Source organism: Mirounga angustirostris, unplaced genomic scaffold (assembly GCF_029215605.1).
Source record: "Mirounga angustirostris isolate CCGP_5_RB_7025 unplaced genomic scaffold, mMirAng1.0.hap1 SCAF_16, whole genome shotgun sequence".
NCBI classification, from domain to species: domain Eukaryota; kingdom Metazoa; phylum Chordata; class Mammalia; order Carnivora; family Phocidae; genus Mirounga; species Mirounga angustirostris.
Window position 1 is genome coordinate 12,536,493 of NW_026991724.1, and position 23,070 is coordinate 12,559,562.

At 38.9% G+C, this 23,070-nt stretch overlaps 1 protein-coding gene across 7 annotated transcripts in view; it reads left to right on the forward strand.

Annotated features, from left to right (window-relative positions):
* The window catches only part of GLG1 (golgi glycoprotein 1), a 174,909-nt gene that overhangs the window by 111,842 nt on the left and 39,997 nt on the right, over nucleotides 1–23,070 (forward strand). For all 7 annotated transcript variants that reach the window (XM_064580152.1, XM_064580153.1, XM_064580154.1 and 4 more), the window contains exons 4-11: nucleotides 3,411–3,626; nucleotides 9,453–9,656; nucleotides 10,523–10,594; nucleotides 11,759–11,942; nucleotides 14,577–14,791; nucleotides 18,866–18,987; nucleotides 20,474–20,575; nucleotides 22,326–22,479. In XM_064580152.1, the coding sequence (XP_064436222.1) occupies nucleotides 3,411–3,626; nucleotides 9,453–9,656; nucleotides 10,523–10,594; nucleotides 11,759–11,942; nucleotides 14,577–14,791; nucleotides 18,866–18,987; nucleotides 20,474–20,575; nucleotides 22,326–22,479 (1,269 nt within the window). The remainder of the gene's footprint in view (nucleotides 1–3,410; nucleotides 3,627–9,452; nucleotides 9,657–10,522; nucleotides 10,595–11,758; nucleotides 11,943–14,576; nucleotides 14,792–18,865; nucleotides 18,988–20,473; nucleotides 20,576–22,325; nucleotides 22,480–23,070) is intronic.

Sequence of the window (23,070 nt, forward strand, 5' to 3'; positions counted from 1 at the left end):
GGTGACTCACTTGGTTAAGCGGCTGCTGTCAGCTCAGATCATGATCCCGGGGTCCTGGGATCAATCCCCACGTCTTCTCCCTCTCCTCCTCGCTCATTCTCTCTCTCGCTACCTCTGTCTCCCTCTCCCAAATAAATAAATAAAATCTTTAAAAAAAAAAATTCCAAAAGGCCAGAGATTTCTGCATACCAAAGTATAAAAATCACAAAGAACAGTTGCTGTTTTTCTACCTCAAAGTTAATAATTCTACATCTTACAACACATAGATCTGTCCTCAAACTACCCTACTGATGACTTAATTCAGGACAACATTCTTAGCTCTTTTTTTTTTTTAAGATTATTTATTTATTTATTTATTTATTTATTTGAGAGAGAGAATGAGATAGAGAGCATGAGAGGGGGGAGGGTCAGAGAGAGAGGCAGACTCCCTGCTGAGCACGGAGCCCGACATGGGACTCGATCTTGTGACTCCAGGATCATGACCTGAGCCGAAGGCAGTTGCTTAACCAACTGAGCCACCCAGGCACCCCGTTCTTAGCTCTTAAGGAGGACACTATCCCAACCAGATAAGCCCTCGGCTGTTGTTCCTCACTTACGTCATTATGGGACCTTGTAGAACATGTTTTCTTCCTCAGACCTTCTAGTACTGGATCTGATATGTTTTATTCTTTTAAAGCAGTGACCCTTCTTCATATTTACTTTGGGGCTCCAGAATAGAATAGCATATCTTTGAAAACATTGGCTTCAGCTTTAATATTCTGCACCTCATACTCCCTTCAGCTGTATGGTTAACTGTATATACCAGTTTGATTGCCATATGGAAATTTAGCTCAGAGTCTATGCAGATTCATCAGAATAATTTCCCTCTTTACTGGCTTATACAAGATATAGATAGATATAGATATATATGTATGTATGTATGTATGTGTGTATAACTGGCTTTCTTATAATGTTCATGTAATGGTGGTCCTCTTGTAACCTTTTGGGGTGTTGTGGTTTTGTAAATGATTTCAAGTAAAAATGGGAATTTACCCCTCCCTAGAGGGAGATTATACTGGAGTCAGGGAAATTAAATATCAGGAAGAACATAGTTGCCAACAAAATGTTTTATTCTACATCTCCTTCCAGTCCTCTGTCTTGCAATCCTACTTGCAGGGAGAAAAACAGCATCACAAGAATACCTGCAAACTGCAAACCAAACTTTTATTTACTCTCTGTTGTTGAGCCAAATACTGGTGGCTTTCCTACTGCTTCATGTCAAAAATAGAGTGACGACAGCACTTTTCCAATGGCATCTTACGAATCTGCTCCCCAGCCACTTCAGACTTTACTCCCATTCATGGACATGTTGATGACTTAATGGTGTTTTTTGCTGTTAATCATAGAAATTTTCCTTCTGTTGTATTAAGCTTCTAGCCAATAGAATGGTTGGAGGAAAGCATAAACTTTTAATTCAGACACTATACCCTATCCTAATTGGTGATAAACTAAAATACAAATAGGTACTACCTCTCTGTGTTTCAGTAAAATCTCAAGTGATTAAAGCTAAATATACATTTATTTTCTTATTGGGGCTCCAATTCAAAATGTGCTCCTGGTTTTTCTTCAGATTTGTAAACTATTGATTGCCCAGTGTAAGAGCTGTATGAATACTTGCACTTCACTAAGGTTTAAAACCCAGGCGTCTGCCCCTAGTTCTGTGTTCTTTTTTTTTTTTTTTTTTTTTTTAAGATTTTATTTATTCGTTTGAGACAGAGATACAGAGGGAGAGAGAGAGCACATGAGCAGTGGGAGAGGCAGAGGGAGAGGAAGAAGCAGACTCCCAGCTGAGCCAGGAGCCCGATGTGGGGCTCGATCCCAGGACCCTGGATCATGACCTGAGCCGAAGGCAGATGCCTAACCATCTGAGCCACCCAGGCGCCCTAGTTCTGTGTTCTTATACGGGGTTTTCTCCGTGGTTGAGTTACAAAAATTGAGAATTTTCAAGTAGCTATTCCTCCTTTCACTTTTGAAACTTAACTCTGTTTTGCTCAAAAACAAAACAAAAGCCTTTTCCTGGAAGTAAATTCATGACCCTCTTTTTGGGCATCTCAAAAAAAAAAAAAAAAAGCTCAAGGTTAAGTTGAAAGAGTTGCATTCATCTTGATTGTAGAAGATCTCTGCTGCCTCTTGAAGCCAGAGTGAGACTATTTGCTTAAATTCTCAAGTTTGCTTTCTTGAAAAGTAAACACCATTTTCTGTCTTGAACTGAGTGTTTGACATGCTTGAATTTGATAGAAGAGTTAGACTTGAAGAGACCCCGTGGGCTAGAAGATAATGAGTGTGTAGTATATCTTCACCTAGCACCTTTTGGAAAGGGAGAATATATTTGTTTTGCCCTCTGTACGTATTTAGGATAGGTAGTGTGATAGTAGAAAATGGTCACTCTTGGTTTCAAAGAGCCAATAAAAATTTCTTCTTGTTTATATTAAAAGTGAACATTTACATTTGGGCCCCTTACTCTTGTCAAAACTACCATTTTTGTTTGTTTTTAAATTCTTCAAATGCAGTAGGATTTTTCTAAACAACCTCCCCTGTTTTATAATTCAAGCTTACAACCCAGTAAGTAGATTTTACTTTTTTATGTCTGAATTTCAGCATTTTTTGGCTAGCTTGCTTCATTAGCACGTGTGGTTTGGGATGCACTTTGCAGGAACACAAACCATGTGGAATAGCTCTGTGCTTGATCCACTAGAACATGTGTCTAAAGCACCAATTAGATTTGCAGTGGCCTTCCCCTTCTCAGACTTCTTGCCAGACTGCACTGAGCATCGTTTTAAACATGTTTCTGTTCCAGACCACAGTGGTGAAGCTGGGGATTCTACTAAGTTCAAAAACACATGTCCAAATCCACAGTTAATTCAGAGCATATTAATGTCATGTCAAGAAGTAATATTATGCCTTCCCGCCTCCCTTCTTTTGGCCATTAGGTTTACCTAACAATAATAATTTGTTGTGTAGCTTGGCTTGGGACATGCCACTAGACTTCAGTTCTGCACCTGTTTTCCAGAACTGTTTCCTAGATTAATCTCCTCACTGTCCATTGCGTTCTTTGCGTGGATAAAGGGACTTTTCAGTAGAACCATTCTAAAGCTGTAGATGTTAAAAGCTTTTTAAAATTATATTTCAGTAAAGCTGAAATTTTTAAAAATTGTTGCCAAACACATTAATCAGATATATCCTAGACACCACAACAATCTGAGTAGGCATGACACTATTTTCTTTATAACAAATGTGTTTGTAAGTGTTCCTCTTTTTCTTCTAAATATAGATGGGAAGTCAATAAGAAAATACCAGACATTCTCTTTTGTAAAAGTTGTTTGGTAGGAGAATAAAATACTTGTGTAAAACAGCCACTTTCTTTGGAGCAGATTAAAGAATGTGCTGATGAACCAGTTGGGAAAGGTTACTTGGTTTCCTGCTTGGTGGATCACCGAGGCAACATCACTGAGTACCAGTGTCACCAGTATATCACCAAGATGACGGCCATCATTTTCAGTGATTACCGTCTAATCTGTGGCTTCATGGATGACTGCAAAAATGACATCAACATTCTGAAATGTGGCAGCATTCGGCTTGGAGAAAAGGTATCTATTATATTTATACCGGCTTCACCAAAGGGGTCCTACGAACTTGATGAAAGAAAAGTTTTGTATAACTGGCATGGGAAAAATTTAGGGCTGGAGATGGCCTTAAAGTGGAGGTCCAGACAGCCCCAAGATGTAAGGCTAGTTGACCCGTGAATACATTTCATCTGTTTGTAGTGTTTCAGTACTGTCTGGGAAAGCAGAAGAATCAATATCAGCCAAGAGAAGTGTCATCTTCAAAATACTAAACCAGTTGCTTGTTACCTATAGCGTTCCCTGGCAAAGCATTTTGTTGTCTTGTGGGCAAAGTAGTTGGAGTAGGAGAGCCTTAACTTGTCTAACCTTTCTCTGCATATACCTCATTGCTGCTATAAAAAAATTACTTAGTAAACACACTGGTATAAAAGAAGATATTTAAATATTAGAAAAGTTTAAGATATGTGAAGGTACTTCTGGCTTGTGAGAAGAAAGGTACTCTATAAATGTGATCTATTGCTATATCTTTATTTCGGAAGAACTAGTTTTAGTAGAGACAAGAAGGAAAATAACTACCTAGCTGACGACTTCTTTCTTAATTATGTGTGGTCTTATTTTTGTTCTTGTGAGTCTGTTGTCCAAAAGCTCACAATGGAGGTTTGGCCAGGTTTATTCTGAATTTGTTGGCGCAGCAAAATGAAATAAACTCCTGAGAAGTAACAGATGCTGGGGGAGAGGTGGTCTGAGGCATATGTCTGACATCAGCTATTAGTTGCCACTGCTCATTAATCTGCTCTTTAGGAAATATGATGGGAAATAAAACCTTTTTGTCCCTTTGTCCTCTTATTTGTTCATTGCCCCATGGTTTGCCGGCTTCTGTCACTGACATAGGGTGGGGGGCATGATGTTGGAATGCTGGAACTGCACACACCAGTTCAGATGACGATTTTAGGGCTGGGTATTGTCTGCCTGTCACCAAATACCCTTTCTTTCATACCAGCACAGGGCTCTGGCCCTTTCACAGGGCACCTCTGAGTCAGTCTTGAGAGCACTGTGAACTTGGCATAGAGCTTTTGGCAGCTAAAGAAAGGCCAGTTTTAATAAAGAAGGCAGATTTCTTCCTTCCCTGCAGACTCTAAAAATGGCACAAAAGCTTAAGCTACCCTAATAATTCAGGAAGCTCTTCTGACTTTATTTAGGGTGTTAGAGATCATGTCCAATTCCATATCTCGCTCTTTTTAAAAGCTTCACATAAGTGTTCCAGACACATTTTTTTTTAGGAATCAGTGATGACACTTTTCCGTATTTGTGATTAGTGGTCTACACTGTAGAGTAGACCATTACAATTCACCTCTTTTTATAGTAGTTTTTCCCTGTTGACACCAAGATAATTGCTGGTTAGCTTCCCACTAGCAATCTGAATTGTCAGTATAAAACCTGCTTTCAACTGCGTGTTTGAGTCATTAAATCTTAGTGCCTGAAATAATCACAGAAAACAGTAGCACTAGAGCCGGAGAACCGGATGATGAGGATTGTTTGCCCAGCTTTGTAAAATAACAACAAAAAAAATGTTTCTATGGACCATCAAAACGCACATTTTTGTCATGTTTATCTTTTGCTCTACCTCCCGGTTAGGTGAACTTCTGTTTATACCAGGCCCCTATCCTGGGGCTTTCTGTATTTTGGGTACAAGAAGATAGATTCATGCTTGCACTCTTCAAAAAGCATGTTCCTTCCTATATAATCCACTCTGGTGCTACAGCCAAGTTTAAAAATGAGGGAGGCATGTCCTCAGCCCTTCTTGCCTTTTCTAACTATAGTTCATTTCTCTGGGGCCAGTTATTTAGATATGCAAATTATCCTAAAAATTAATGAATCAGCTTCTGGCTTGTCGATTTCAAATCTGCCACTGAAGCTTGCAGACTCTCTCTGTGACTGCCTTTGAACTGACTTCCTCCAAAGGTCAGAGGATCAGGGTAATGGTTCATCTGTTTGTACCCTGCCTCTGTATGAATGTAGAAGAGTCATATGTCAAAACTGATTTTCTTTCAAAATGTTAATATATGTAAATTTGAGAACAAAGACTATATTAATAAAAATTTTTCTAATTTTTTTTTTTTTTTAAAGATTTTATTTTTTTGAGAGAGAGAGAGCACATGAGAGGGGGGAGGGTCAGAGGGAGAAGCAAACTCCCCGCTGAGCAGGGAGCCCGATGCGGGACTTGATCCCGGAACTCCAGGATCACGACCTGAGTCGAAGGCCGCTTAACCGACTGAGCCACCCCGGCGCCCCTAATAAAAATTTTTCTAAATAAATATAGTTAAAATGAAAGGACAGATCTTCAAACGTAAAAGTGTAAATAATTTACATCATCTGAAGAAAAAGTACAGTGTGCGATCCAGTACAGGAACTTAATTGTGGATGTGTGCCACATTATTACTACTTTTAGACTTTTCACTTGGTAGTTAATATAATTTTACCATTCCCTGCTTTTAACCACCTACTTTGAATAATTTGGTCAGTCTTTTTCTCTGTGTAGTGAGGAAGATCACAGAAGACACAAAAAACATCGAATTAGAGAGTGGTTTATAGCAGAGATGAAAACTGAGTTCTTCCTTTTTGAGATTAGTGTCATTTTTCTCTTCTTAAAAAGAAAAAAGGACAAGGTTTATGGGGAATAAAAGATACTGCCTATCAAATTGCTAAAAACTGATCAGGACTGTTAGTAGTTTTAAGACATTTATCTCGCCATGGTAGAAATCCATTTTAAGTTCATTTACAGGATCATTTGTTATTCCTATGTCAAGCCTATGTATTAATAACTTACCCTTTTTTTTTTTTTAAGATTTTATTTATTTGACAGAGAGAGAGAGGGAGCACAAGTAGGCAGAGAGGCAGGCAGTGGGAGAGGGAGAAGCAGCCTCTCCACTGAGCAGGGAGCCCAACGTGGGGCTCGATCCCAGGACTCTGGGATCATGACCTGAGCCGAAGGCAGCTGCTTAACCGACTGAGCCACCCAGGCGCCCCTAACTTACCCTTTTTTAACCCTAAGTAATTTTATTTTCCTGTAGATGGTGTGCTAGTGTGTAGTTTACCTCCCTTGATTTCATTCTTATTCAGTAATTAGCATACAGTATTCTTTGTCAAATATTTGTATACATTTCAGTTATATAACTAAAATGGGCTGAACTGAAAATGCTCAGACTTGAGGAAACTGAGAAGATTACCTCAAATACAGTTATTTGAAAAAATTAAAGTTAGGATGAATGAAAACATCTAATGGAGATGATGATATGGCCCAGCACCAATATGTGGTGCTACAATTGCTGTAATTATAATTAAATCTCAGATTCCTGAGGGGATCTCAAGCCACGATGATGCTGCCTTTATTTAAATCCAAGAAGAAGCAAATGGAACCGTTAAGAAATATAATAGCCCTAAGTAGATAATCTTACTGGTGGTACAATTAAAACAGTTAAAGACCCTAAGTATACAGGGAAACACTTAGACTCATTACATGGAAATCATTTCTTTACCCTGTGATTCCAGGACTAAAGGCTAAATCTAAATCAAGAATTGACTATCATATTATTATTTTCAACCCCTTTTATATTATTGCTAACAGCCATCTAAGTAAGTTATCATGGACTACTAAACTTTGGTATAGGATGTTGTTTTATAAACTAGGATCATGTTTATAATAATCTCTTGTATACTGTAAATAGTAAGTGTCTGATATGTTTCTATTGAAATGTTTGTTATCATAGGTTTGTTTTTCCTTTGGGAAATGGAAATGGGTAGGCCTCGCCTAAGTGGGCCATAGTCAGACAAACTTGAGTGTCACTCATTAAATTAGGAAGAAAAAATAAGCCTTATTCTGGAATTCTAAGGTTTGTGTCGACTCTTCTCTCTGTCCTTATCTTTTTGTCACTTGTCTCTCAAAGTCTATGTATCTTTTTTTTTTTAAGATTTTATTTATTTGTCAGAGAGAGAGCGCGCAAGCAGGGGGGAGCGGCAGGCAGAGCAGGCAGAGGGAGAAGCAGGCTCCCTCTGAGCAAGGATCCCCATGCGGGGCTCGATCCCAGGACCCTGGCATCATGACCTGAGCCAAAGGCAGCCGCTTAACTGAGGGAGCCACCCAGGCGCCCCAGAGTTTGTTTATGTAATTCAGAATTGCCCTCCAAAAAACCTTTATGGTCCTCTCAGGTTTTTATGCATTTAGAATCATACAACTAGTGTTCAAGGTTCAGGTACAGATAGAGAAGAGGAGGTATGAGAATCTGCTAGGAGAGTGTTCTTCCTAACCTTTTTTGGGTCAGCAAAATTTTGAAAATTTAATGAAAACTGTGAACCCTTCTCAGGAGAATAAATAACACCCACATACAAATTTTAAGAGTGTCCTAGATCCCCAAGATCTAGAAAAATAAATGATGGACTGTTAGCTGGGCACCTTACTCTCTGCAACCCAAGACGAGTTGATAAACTCCTCTAGGCCTGTGTTTACTCTTCTGCACAAGAGATGCCACAGCTTTTATCTCCTCTCCACAGGTATCATAGGAGAGAACATGGACGTTTTCATGGAAATACTTAGAAATGAATGTGCTATTAAACAAATTGCATTACAACAAAGTTTAGGAAAAAAACTGTATACAATTTTTGTTATTGTTGAAATTTTGCTTAAGGTAGATGTTTCCCGGGACTCCTGTGTGGCTCAGCCGGTTAAGCGTCTGCCTTCAGCTCAGGTCATGATCCCAGAGTCCTGGGATCGAGCCCCGCATCGGGCTCCTTGCTCAGCGGAGAGCCTGCTTCTCCCTCTGCCTGCCGCTCTCCCTGCTTGTGCTTGTTCGCTTGCTCTCTGACAAATAAATAAAATCTTTAAAAAAAAAAAAAAATCAGATGTTTCCCTTCCTGGTTTCAGGAATCTTTTTATTACATACAGATGATTTCATAGACACCGTATTTTACTATAACAAGATTTTGTGTGTGTGTGTAAATAAGAGATAGCGTGTACTTCTGCTGCTTTGGTTTGCTGTATTTATAGTTATACCTCTCAAGTTTTTGAAGCATGTCTTCTGGGTATAGCAGATTGGGACTCTTGAATAGAAATATTTAGGGGAAATTTCTCATATTTTGAGTGAATGAATGCTTGTGGTTGCTACGGGGATGATACAATGTACAATTAAAGATAATTGGATGGTTTTAGGAAAGCTCTCAAACTCAGTTTGTATAAAGGGTGGTAATCTCATTAAATCGTATTAAGATAAATCCAAAACATCAAAGTGAGTATTACAATACAAATTGTACATATTGGGGTTTTTGTGGACAGTATGGAGTAGAAAAATGAAGAAAGAGGGTCTCTGTGACATCTTTTCTCAGTGGATTTGGGGTTGTTTTTTTTAACATGAATAAAAGCGTTATTATTGGGGAAATACCTCTCACCCTTTGAGGTCAGTAAACAGATTTCTGCAGTGTTAATTCAGTATTGATACGAACCATGATCAGAGCATTGGGCTGATGTAAATTCTTAAAATTTTTCTGACATTTAAACAAAGAATTCAGGTTTCTATTTCTAGTGCTAACTAAACTATATTTAAATCTCCCAGGATCTCTCTTTCCATTTGTAGCATGCAAGTATTCTGTTCTAACAGAAGATCGTTGAGGACATTTTCTGTAACTTCCACAGTGTGGTTGGTTCCCACCTAATTTCTCAGCAGACTGTCAATAAGCCAACTATATATTGAATTGAGGGGGTTTTTTTGGTTTGTTTTTATTTTTTTTTTAAGCAAATGATGTTTATTTAAAACTCATTGTGGTGAGAGTTTTACAATATTAGTACCCTTGCTATTTTAGGATGCACATTCACAAGGTGAGGTGGTATCATGTTTGGAAAAGGGCCTGGTGAAGGAAGCAGAAGAGAGAGATCCCAAGATTCAAGTCTCTGAACTCTGCAAGAAAGCCATTCTGCGGGTAGCTGAGCTGTCCTCAGATGACTTTCATCTAGACCGGCATTTATATTTTGCTTGCCGAGATGATCGGGAGCGTTTTTGTGAAAACGTAAGTCAGCTCAGAAGCTGTTCTTCTCCTTTGAAGTATTTTCTAATACTCTAGTCCGAAATAAAATAAACCAGCACACTCTCCCATGTAGATAAGGCAGTGAAATGGAAGGCGGAGTTGTTCCCAGGAAAACAGAGAATGATGTTAGATGTTCAGCCTTGATGATTTAACATCTAGTTAACAGTAGGCTTCTGACAGTCTCCACACATTATTTTTTCTACTTTATCTCACTTTTCAATTTTAGTTCTTGGAAGTCTATGTTATTTATATGCAGGAATCCTGTTTTACCAGGGAATCCTAATCACACCTATTCCATGTCTAAAACTGCCATATTACATGTTTTATGTTTTTGGCTAAGATGAATAAAACAGCAGGTGGCTAACTTTTAAAACTAAATCCTTGATTACTATCTGCAGACCTTACAGAAGACTTGCTAACACTTTAAATAGAATTATCTCCATCCTTACAACAAAGAACTGAGAGTAACTTGTGTATACTCCCACCCTCTGCTGTTTTGAATTAGCAGCTTTAACCATCAGAGCCACTGATTATGAGTTTTGTTGACTCCAACATAAAGTCGTAAGAAAAGACTCACAGACACTTCTCTTGGTTCCCTGAGTAATAGTGTATCTGGGAACAAATGACAATAGCCAAGCATCATGGGAAAATTTTTTTCATCTTTCCTGCGATCACTGTTTTCTTCCAAAGGCTACTAAATGTTATAAATGGCTGAGCCATTTGTTCAAAGGTGCTCACATTTATAATGATTTAAAGAAAGTTCTGTGTAAAATTGTGGATAGTGCCCAGCATAACTACTTAGCTAATTGTCGTCATCCTCATCATCGTGTGTATGTTCCATCTTACAGACGCAAGCTGGGGAAGGCAGAGTGTATAAATGCCTCTTTAACCATAAGTTTGAAGAATCCATGAGTGAGAAGGTAAGTATTACTTTGAAACAAACCAATATTTTACTCATTTCTTTAAAGTTTTTTTAAATCCTCTCAAACAATATTCTTATAAATTCATATCAGAATATAAATGACTGATAAAGCTTACCCTTTTCAGAGGCAAGACACTTGGCTTTTAGTTAGAGAACCAAAGCATATTTTGCTTAAGCCAAGAAAATGAAGCTTTGTGATATCTAGACATTGGGAAGCCAATTGGGAATCAATTTGGGGAGTAAAATTGGAGAATTGTGTATCATAGTCACACTGAAGCCAGCCCTGCATACTCAGGAAGCTTAGGCCAACCAAACCAGTGTGCTTTGCAGGTAATGACCTATTTAATTTTTCAGTAGTTGTCTCATTAAGCATTCTCAGTACTATTAGTCCTCTGTCCCTGGATGAATGCAGGCATCTTTTATGACTTTTAAAAAGAAAATTACTCTCGGGCGCCTGGGTGGCTCAGTTGGTTAAGCGACTGCCTTCGGCTCAGGTCATGATCCTGGAGTCCCTGGATCGAGTCCCGCATCAGGCTCCCTGCTCGGCAGGGAGTCTGCTTCTCCCTCTGACCCTCCCCCTTCTCATGTGCTCTCTGTCTCTCTCATTCTCTCTGTCTCAAATAAATGAATAAATAAAAATCTTTAAAAAAGAAAATTACTCTCGGTTGTGCTCTCCTGCCATTTACTTTCCTGTGCAGCTGAAGAAATGTTTCATTTCAGTTGCTTCTATCATTTACTACTGAATAATCCTGTAGGCTGTAACACAGCATAACACAGGGTGTTATGTCAGCTGAACCTGGCTTGAGGGACATTGTGGAGGAGAACTTGGTCAGGCCGCTGTACCGGAGCCCACCAAGGACTCGGGGGCGTAGGACGGCAGCTGTGCTATTGCAGCAGCCGTCAGCCGCTCAGGGTAGGACCCCAGGCCTTTGCCAGCCCTTCAGCCTTACCTCTTCCCACACTAGTTTCGCACAAACTAACACAGCACTAACACACGGACACATACTGTGTTCGAGTCTAAACGAATTTCAAGGTAGGCGTTTTGGTGACGGCTGGAGTTGTTGACATATACTTGGCCACGAGCCTCTGCTGGTCTTAGAGGCCCCTGTGAACAGCAGAACCACCTGAGTAGTCTTACAATTCTGTTGCACTCCTTATTCAGTGTCGAGAAGCACTGACGACCCGCCAAAAGCTGATTGCCCAGGATTACAAAGTCAGTTATTCGTTGGCGAAATCCTGTAAGAGTGACCTGAAGAAATACCGGTGTAATGTGGAAAACCTTCCGCGGTCCCGGGAAGCCAGGCTCTCCTACCTTCTCATGTGTCTGGAGTCAGCTGTGCATAGAGGTAAGAGTTCCTTTCTTTTTACCCTTTTCAGTCCTTTTCGGATGTATATTCTAAAGCCTCTTGTACCTAGAGATGTTCTTTTCCTCCTGCATTTGCTCTTTTGAGCGCACCTGGGCCTTGCAACTTGGGAACCTTTCTTTAAGCATAATTCCAGGAACTGAAGGCTTGGTGTCCCAAAGCCTTGTTAAAGGCTCTTTCTCTTAGCTCAACAATCTCCAGTTTTGTTTTGTTTTTTTTATTTCTTTATTTGAGAGAAAGAGAGTGAGCGCGAGAGAGAGAGGAGGAGCAGGGGGAGAAGCAGAGGGAGAAGCAGACTCCCTGCTGAGCAGGAAACCCAAGGTGGGGCTTGATCCTGGGACTCCGGGATCATAACCTGAGCCGGAGGCACACACTTAACTGACTGAGCCACTCCGGTGCCGCATTTTTTTTTTTTAAGTAAGGTATATTTCTCAAATCCACTCATTTTAATTTTTTAAAATGCGTAGTCAACATTTTTAGCAGAGTCAGGGTAGCATAATGATTTAACATATGAGCTTTGGGTCAGAGAGATAGGGCTTTAAATTAATGGCTGGCTGTATCATCAAATTAACTGGCTGGGTGGCCATTGTTTACATTTCTTAATCTCTCCCCAAACTCATTTTTCTTATCTATAAAACAAAAATAATATTTATAGTGAGGAATTCTTATGAGGATTGAATGAGGTTATTTGGAATAGCACTTAGCATTAAATAAGTGATAGGTACTGTTATTCTTAATAATACTGATGATATTAGGAAACTAAATAGAAACTTTTGAGTCCAAAAGTCAACCCCTGACAAAAGAACCAAGATCGGCTGTATAGAAGATCAGGGTTGTCTTTCTTAATATTGGCTATAAGCTGTAAAAATGAAATGCCCAGAGACAATTGGCTAGTGATTAAAAAGTTAAGTGGAAAAAAAATCATTAAATAAAACAAATTTTGATGAATTTTTTTTTTCATATCTGGATAGTGGGAAAAACTCCTAAGCTTGAAAGCAATGGAATAACACCCAGGGACAGTGCATGGTCTTGAATACCAAACAAAGGACATTTTGGAGACAATTGGAGAATGTTGATTATGGTCTGGATATTAGATAAAATTGTCCAAAAATGGAAAAGTAGAGATTATTGACTTGTAAAAGAATATTGTAAAATGGTATACATAATATCATCTAATTTGGGTATTTAAAAAAAAGAGTTAATGTTCTTAAACTGCAAATTAACAAGAAAAGAAAGACTGTAAATACACGGCCAAAGGCTATGTGCAGATAATTTAGAAAAGTTACACAGATTGCTAATGTTAAAAAGACTGACCGTATTAAGTGTTGATAAGGGTATGGAAGAACTGGACTATTGAACACTGCTGATGGGAAGTTAAAATAGTACAACCATTTTGGAAAATAGTTTGCCAGTTTCTTGAAAGTTAAATATACATCTACCATATGACCCAGCCATATTTACCTAAGAGATATGAAAGCATATATGCATATAAACTCTTATACATGAATGTTCATAACAGCTTTATTTGTAATAGCCCAAAACTGGAAATGACCCAAATGTCCATCAACAGTTGAAGGGATAAGCACATTGTAGTATATCCACATAATGGAATCATATTACTTGACAATAAAAAGGAATGAATTGTTGATACATGGATGAATTTAAAAATAGTTACACTGGGTGAAAGAAGTTAGACCAAAAAAGTGCATACTGTATGACTGTTTATATCAACTTCTAAAAAGTGGAAACTGGTAAACTAATCTGTAGTCACAGAAAGCAGATCATAGGTTGATGTGGGAGGGGTGTGGGGTGGAAAGGGAGAGAGAGATTCTCAAGGACCATGAGAAACTCTTGGAGTTAATGGAAATCTTCACTATCTTGATTGTGGTGATGGTTTCAACAACGTACACATATGTCAAACTTCCCCAGTTGTATGCTTTAAAAATATAGTCTATTTTATGTTAATTACACCTCGGTAAAGCTGTTTTTTAAAAAAATTTCTTGGGGCACCTGGGTGACTCATTTGTTGAGCGTCTGCCTTCGACTCAGGTCATGATCCTGGGGTCCTGGGACCGAGCCCCGCATCAGGCTCCCTGTTCCACGGGAAGCCTTCTTATCCCTCTCCCGTTCCCCCTGGTTGTGTTCCCTCTCTCGCTGTGTCTCTCTCTGTCAAATAAATAAATAAAATCTTTAAAAAAAAATTTATTGGGTTTTCCCAGTTGGCATTTTTAGCTCAAGGAAGGAGGCTAGGGAGGCTATCGTGAATATTTGAAATGTGGTCTTTTTCACAGGCTTTAACTCTGTAGGCCAGTAGGGACTGTTCTTGGCTTTCATTGTTACCCCATAATTATCTTATTGATAAGACTTCCATTGGTACAGCATTTGCATTATTGGTTTAGTAGTATAAAATCTATATAATGCAGAACACTGTCCAGATAAACCCTAGTCTCTGAAGTCTTAAACTCTTAAAGCTCTTTCTGTATTCTAAGCTTTTCAGTCTAGATAATAGCATGACTGGTATATTATATTCTAGAGGAAAACGTGTACTTTTATATGTGGTGATATCTGATTGTAATGCTCACCATCCATAATGTTGTGACTTAAATCCTAACTTAGGGCGCCAAGTAAGCAGTGAGTGCCAGGGGGAGATGTTAGATTACCGGCGCATGTTGATGGAAGACTTTTCTTTGAGCCCTGAGATCATCCTGAGCTGTCGGGGGGAGATTGAACACCACTGTTCTGGATTACATCGAAAAGGGCGAACTCTGCATTGTCTAATGAAAGTAGTTCGTGGGGAAAAAGGGAACCTCGGAATGAACTGCCAGCAGGCGGTAAGGAAAACTTTTCTACTGCCATTTTGAATGTTACATACTATCAGCTGAGGAGCCTCTTCCTGACACTGTCCCAGCTTCCTTTATCATCTGGATCATTTGTGACATCACATGAACATTGGGTACTAAGAACCAGACACAGAATATTGTTCAAGCATATCTTAGTAAGAACGTGGAATTTATTACAGAGCAGAAGTTTGAATTCATAAACAATAAATGGAGCTTTGTACTTAAAGAAATAGATCAAATGCATTGTCTGCTAGAGTTTTTAAAGGAAAGATAACTTGCTAGATGGAATTTCTAAACTCAGAACGAAGGTGAACCAGGTCATGGTAAAACAGAAAACGTCCTCTACCAAAAGAGGATTTGCCTATCTCTATGGATTTGATTGAGTTGAGGCTGAAAGAGAGCTGTAACGAATTGAAATTTTCTAAGAGTTTCTTTTTATTACTGATGTGCAGCATACCATGAATTCCTGGCCTGAAGGATCAAGAGAGCATGTCATTTTCAAAATCACACCATCTGTCTTGTTACAGTAGGGCAACTATGCATGGAAGGGCCTTTCTTTCTCTGTCCCCAAACTCTACCGTCAGTTCTATAAAGATATTTGGAAAAAATTAGTGTACTTCTTGGGAAGATAAAGTTATTTTTTTTCTTTTTTCTTTTTTTTTAAAGATAAAGTTATTCTTGCTCCAGGGTTCATGAACAGTTTGAATAACTACAGATCAGGGACATAATATACAGTTAACAAAATACTATAGATGCAGCGCATCTGTTTCATTACCATTGTCCATATTTATTGCTTTTTACTGAATAAGAGTCCTTGAACAATTCTCAGTACCAAATGCAACATTGGTACCCTGTAAAGTGTACTCCATACATCCCTTAGAATGCACAAAAGATATCATTTGGTTTTGTATCCTAAATTAGGAAGTTGAGGTTCTTTTTTCAGAAAGTTTAGAAAACCACAATTCAGTTGGTCTTTTATTTTGTTGGCATTTTTGTTAAAAATTGAGTATTTCAGAAAATCACAATTTTACAGTCTGAAACAAAATTCCCATTGAATTTTGATATGGAGTAAAATTTCATCTTAGCTCCTGTTACTCACCCTGACCCAGAGTAGACAGTAAATTTTACATCCTGTGGTGGAGGAAGTGGAGAAATAAGTAGGCTCTTCTCCAAAATCCCAAACCCAGCTAGAAGGAAGGCTTCTGGAATCTGCTGTGGCTTTAGTTGGCACAGTGTAGTTCCTCAGGAGCAGTCCTTGCTGGTGATTACCCTAGGAAACCTCTGTGATAATATGTATGGGCCTCAGACCAAGAATGAATCAAGACAGCCATATTTGCATCTCATACTTTAATGCAGCATGTAAAGGAGAGGGAGGTGGTCATGAATAAAACTGTCTTTTTACTGAGGCTACACTTTTACCAAGGTGTACAGAAAAAAGAGGAGAAATTGGTTTAACTATTTGACGGCATCTACCTCCAGGGCTTTTTAAAATTTAGCTTGTTAAAAAGAACTAGTGAGTCAACTTGAAAGATAAATAAGGACCACCCATCTCATCCTTTTGCCTAGAAGAAAAGTGGGTTCTAAACCTAGAGATTAATCTCAAATAATGAAGTACGTGGTTTTGCCCACATTAATTAAGTTTAGCCAACTGGGAAATAAACACTTTATTTTTTTTAGTCTTTGCTCACAAATATTGAAGAAGTAAATGATCCAAATGGAGAATATTTTCCTTAGTCTTCTTCCACTACATTATCCATCCTCAATCAAGTGGAAGAATGTTTTGAAATAATTTATTTTGAGTAGGTTTCTTTCTTTCTTTTTCAAAGTTCGCTTCCTTGATAGAGTAAGCTTCCATGCCTGTCTGTGGTTGGCCTCTGATTTTCCCCATTCTCTGCTTGGTGATGCTTTGACTCCGTGATCTCTCAACAAATAGTAAACTGTGAAACATGTGGATAATTTTTATCTTAATGAGTACATACTTTTACAGTTGTACCATAATCATGAACTTATTAAATTCTTTTCAGTTATGACTGAGCGCCTCTGGGCCCAGTCTCTCTCTGACCAAAGATGACTGTGCAGTGTATTCTCTAGACTGATTGTTTGTCAGAAGCATTTCCCCAGGTTTTTCCTGAGCAGTCAGGGGCTGGAATGAATATACAATCATGTGGCAATTCATGTTCTTAGTGTTTATTTCCTACACTGCTGTCCCTGGATTCCAGAGCGGCAATGATCCCTTGAGCTGTTAGCCCACAGGAGTCTGTAGGGCATTCACTGTCTCCTTTTAGGAGCTGCAGTCTGGTGCATTCATTGTGAATTCTCAAAGTTTGCCTGTCACTTGTAGATATTTAACAAATACACTTCTTGCAGAGAGTTCCAGATTCCCATGATACTTATAACTTCCCTCAGAAGAAGGTGTAAATATTTTGGTCTTTGTCAGCAAGCGTCATTACTAAAACTGGTAGTGATCTATCAACTAACCACAGCATTTTGTAGCTTCTCCAAATTGCCATCAAGAATTGGTATAAATAACTTCCATCCCAGAATACTGGAAATCTTTTCTGTTTCTCTCATCTTGATTGTTGATTTTCGGATAGACAGAATTGGGATTTTCTTTTTTCATTTCCTCTTGATGTGTGTGCTCTGATCAATGTGTGATGGGGTCATTGCTTTCATATGAGCCCCTGTGGGATTGTAGGTCACGTGTATGAGGATCAGAGAAGGCTCTCCTCCAGAGGCTAAATCTGTGACACAAAAAGAGGGCTCCAGTTCTTTAACTTGGAAAAAAGGGAACCCAAACCAGAAAGATTATAGTTTCCAAATTTGCTTTCTGATATTTAAGATTCCCACCCCAAAACATCTGCTATCCATCTGTACTAATAATGATCTTTTAATACATAGAATGCTTTGCTATTTATACAACCTTCTCCTGTATATTACTCTTTCTTGTAATCCTATTCATTTCAAGAAACTGCAGCTAGAGGTTAATCATGCCCATGTTCTCAGAGCTAATATCTGGCAGAGCCAGAACTATTAATAGAACTCAGGTCTTCTGATCCTTAATTTAGAGCTTTTTCTTCTGTGCCCCAGCTGCTTTCTCCTCAAAGACAGGAGAAAAGAGGCACGTCTTCTCATGCTTTGACTTTGTTCCATGGACACAGGATGGATCAAGCAGAAATAAATGTTAAAGAAAATACCCTCATTTTCAACTGCATGATGACAAGTATTTTTCTGGATATATATAACGAGCAAGCTGTGGTTTACCTCTTGGTTGTATAAAAGATAATTGAGGAAAAATGGGAGTTATAAGTATTGTATTCTTGGTTTTTGTAATTGATATTTCTTTCAAGTTAAATGAAATCTCTCTTCTGTTTTTAATAACTTGGAGCATGCTTGTTTTAATGCCAATGTATTGGCATCAAAATTCAAATTCTAGATTCTTAATGACCCAAATAGGTTTCTTGCTTTTTTTTTTTTTTTAATATTTTATTTATTTATCTGACAGAGACACAGCGAGAGAGGGAACACAAGCAGGGGGAGTGGGAGAGGGAGAAGCAGGCTTCCCGCTGAGCAGGGAGCCTGATGCGGGGGCTCGATCCCAGGACCCCGGGATCATGACCTGAGCCGAAGGTAGACGCTTAACGACTGAGCCACCCAGGTGCCCCCCAAATAGGTTTCTAACTGGAAATGTCTTCTATTTACCCTTCTCCACTCAATTCTGACTTGGCCGTGTCAGATTTAGCAATCTGATTAACAATCAGGCAGACATGAAGGAAAAGACAGCCTTTATATTGTAAAGACCTTTTGCTTTGCAAATGTCCAGGGATGGTCCAGACAGGTAGGCAAGCAATCCCCCACCATGGCTAAAACAGAAGAACGTGCACTCAAGACAGAGAAACCATTTGGAAAGTATTTGGCAGGAGCTCTTGAGCTTGGCCAGTGACAATTGTAGTACCTTGTTAAAAGTCCACTGTGATGTACCAGACTGAGTAATTATTTGAAGAGATGACATTACTCTTCCCTGATGTATAAGTGACTTTCTCCTTTCTTAATTTTTTTAAAATCCAGCTGCAAACACTGATTCAGGAGACTGACCCTGGTGCAGATTACCGCATTGATAGAGCCCTGAATGAAGCTTGTGAATCTGTAATACAGACAGCCTGCAAACACATAAGATCGGGAGACCCAATGTAGGTTATCTTATTTGGGGTATTGATTCATATTGTATTTTATTTGGCAGTGTAGCATTGGGAACATTCCTTGAAATGACTTTTGGATGGTTTTAACATCTTAACTAAAATTGTGATAAACAGAACATAGCAACTTTTGTTAAAACTAATATTGGAATTGAGACCTCGGCTCTGCCTCATCCATGATGTAGATACCTAGACCCAGCTTTGTGATGACTGTGACTAAGCATGTATGGGCCTGTACATTAGGTCACTGATTAATTCCATTTAATGGTCAAATAAAAAACAAGAGAGAGAAACTCTCAGGATAAAGTGACACATACTTTGTCTCTATACTTTCATCCTATTTGTGTATTGACTCATTAGCCACATTGGCTACTTGATCATTATTAAAAATTCATTAATTATGTTGAAAGAAAAAACAAATGTTGTGGTTGGAGGATGTAATCATGGACAAAATGAACTCTGAAGTTGCACCCAAGATTTAGGAAAGCTATAAAATGCTATAATAAAGTATTTGAATCTCATGCAGTAGTTTTATTCCATATGATGCACAAACAGCTCTTAAAACCAGGTTGCAAGTAAAGAACAGGTTTCCCATTCTGCAGAAATCTTTATAGCCTGCAGCCGGCAGTACCCAACAATAAAATGAATGCAGTTGATGTTTGTCATCATGCTGCTATGCATATACTCCTGCTGTTCATGCTGTGGCAGGGGGTTAAAAAAAGGTATTCTTCTTTAAAGCTTTTTGTGCAGTTGGAGAAGATAGACAAACACAGTGAAGACTAATTAAGAATATTTACCAATATAAAAATAACTGCATCAAGCATGAGGGGTCAGGGGTGAGGGAGGGAAGGGGAGAACTGCTACAGCTGAAAATCATTTGAAGATACTATCAATCAAATGCAGTGTGTGGACCTTTTCTGGGTCCTGGTTTGAACGAACATATAAAAAGGCGTAAGATAATTGCAAAAAAAATTTGAAAACTAATAGGATATCACATGACATTAAGGATTTTTAAAATTAATTTCTTTTGGTGGATTATGGTATTATGTCTTTGTAGAGAAACATGCTCAAGAATTTATGAAGAAAATGATATGGTATCTGGGATTTGCTTCAAAATATCAACAAGGGGGGGTGTAGAATTAAAACAAACTTGGCCATAGGTTGATAAAGCTATGGGAAGGGAAGGTGGCTATTAGGATTCTGTACTTTTGTATGTGTTGGAAAATTTTTCTAATAAACAGTTAAAAATAAAGCAACTGCACACAGATCTTAGGCAAGCCAAGTCCCAAGCGCCGTGTGGCCCTGAAGTTGAGAGAAGGCATAGTCACTATCAGACTGTTAATTTGAATTATTCTCAGAGAATTAAATCCCCAACTGCCCTCAAAAATAGCTCAAGGGCTTTTTCTACAGACCAAGGAAATACTACTGATGTGAGAGTTCCAAACCCGTTGTTAGAATTTCATCCCTGTTTTATGCCCAGGATCCTCTCATGCTTGATGGAACACTTATACACAGAGAAAATGGTGGAAGATTGTGAGCACCGTCTATTAGAACTGCAGTATTTCATCTCTCGAGATTGGAAGTGAGTATTTTGAAGCCAGAGTCAAGTGTAAGCCTCAGCCTGTTCTCCTGTTTAGTCAGGATCTCCTCTATGGTTTGAAATAATCAGTAAGAACATGTTTTTCTTAAGTTCTGGGATGGCTGACACACTCCAATCCCCTGAAGAACCTTTCTTGCTTTCAGAATTGTATCTAAAAGCTGAGGCAGCCCTTGCAGGTCTGCCCCATGTGTCCCCATTCACTACAGCTTTGGAAGTGAGAGTCACATGTTTCTGATACCACAGACATCCATCCTCAAAGAACTTGGACACCTGTGGGGCAGCAGAAACATCTTCAGATAGGTCTCTAAGAGATAATAGTGCGTTTTTATTTTTACTGATTTGCACTGGATATGGGAATTTGTTTTTATTTCTTTAACTATTCAAAGTTACTGAATTTTCTATCTTAAGAGGCTCTTATCAGTAAATGACAACTTGATTCTCTAATTCTCTTCTCATACTGTTAGCCAAAAACAGGGGTAGGGGTGGGGATGAAATAGGAGAAGGATCTGTGTTATAGTCAGAATCACTATAACTTATTTGCTTCACTGCCCTCCTCTTTCCATGTTTTCGTTTGCCTTCCACCCGCAGAGCAGCCGGTACCCGGCCACTTGGGAAGCTGGCTGTTCCTCTTGCTTCCATGGAAGCTCAGCTGCTTCCTAACCACTGGAGTTTTCTGGTGATTGAATATATTACTCACATACTTTACTAGAAAGGGATGATTCAGAAGATTCAGTGTATTTTTTTTAAGATTTTATTTATTTTTATTTTGAGAGAGAGAGCACACGAGCAGGGGGACCGGCAGAGGGAGAGGGAGAAAATCTCAGGCAGATTCCACACTGAGTGCAGAGCCCACTGTGGGGCTCGATCTCATGACCCTGAGACCATGACCTGAGCCTAAACCAAGAGTTGGGCACTCAACCGACTGAGCCTCCCAGGCACCCCAGATTCAATGTATTTTTATTTCTGTTCCCTCAAATTAGCTCTGGAAAGGACTAAAGAAAACTGTGTGGGAATTTCTCTGTACTTTCTCAGGCCATCTAAACCAAAATAACAGGGTTTATTGAGTTTATTGCTATAATCAAAATCATCTTATTTCCTCTTCTGTAACTCCTTCACCCATGATCAAAAAATGCTTCACAGGCTTAAAAGCTACTCATTAAGTGTTAGCCTTTCTCCTTCCATTCAGTACCTCTCCCCCAAAGTTGACATTATGATGTGGATAGAATTAAGCATCCATTGGTCTGATCTGGAGAAGCAGCAGGCTCATTGCTTTAATCCATTGTCTCCAGAGTTCAAAGTTAAATGTCAAGTTTTTTTAAGTTAATAAGCATATTCAAGCAAACTAAAAACATGACTGCCTTACCTGGCATGGGCAAAGAAGAACAGTTTGACTAGAAGGCAAGTCAAGTGGGAGATTCTGTTTATCTTGCCATTTCCTGATCTTATTGAATCTCGTATAACAGAATTGAATTTCATTCACTCTTAGAGAAACAGTATTGAGTGAAGAGTTGTGAGCTGCCTGGTGATAGCTACAGGCCTCATTGTCTCATTTCAGCCAGGGCATGTTAGTGCTCAGTCTGCTGTAATGTTGTGCATCTTATGTAGCTACCATGGCCTCCCTGAAGTGGAACTTAAAGCTTCTACACCAAAGTCACCAGACTTCTACCGATTGACCACTGTGTGTTCCTGAAGAACAAAGTTCAGGAATATCTTTTAACTCTTAACCTTATAGGCTGGACCCTGTCTTATACCGCAAGTGCCAGGGAGATGCATCTCGTCTTTGCCACACCCATGGTTGGAATGAAACCAGTGAACTTATGCCTCCTGGAGCTGTGTTCTCTTGCTTGTATAGACACGCCTACCGCACTGAGGAACAGGGCAGGAGGGTATGCACTCAATATTGACTTCATTTCTTCTTGTCAACCATTCCTTTTTGAATTAGTTTGCTGTGTATTGTTCTGATTTCTGCCATCATAGGAAACTTTATCAGTGTATCTGGCGGGGAAGGGTTGCTGTACTTCTGGGAACTTCATTCAGTGAGTGTCCATAGAGTTGCTTCACCAGCTTTCCATCTGATTTTACGTTTTCAACAAAGTATTTCAACAGAATGTTAGGGGACATTGCCAGGTTTTCTTTAAATTACTAAAATCTAAATGACAAATAGACAACTAAATATTGCTGCCCTAACTTCATTTAGCTTTAAAGATCCATTAGAAACTCTTAACCAGGATACAGATGGCTTTTGGGCTTGTTCAGAGTTTAGGTAAATTTGAATTCAGTGTTCCTGACCCAAGTGCATGTTCTCTCCTGAACAGGAGCTGGTATTCTACTCTACATTCATGGGGTAGTAGCAGATTAGTTATGCTAAACAAAAAATATAAATCCAGTTCACTTTTTATCCACATACTCTGAGAAAAGGATGTTGTTTCATTCAGTATATTAGAAAATGTTGAATGTAGGATCTCCTTCCTAGAGGT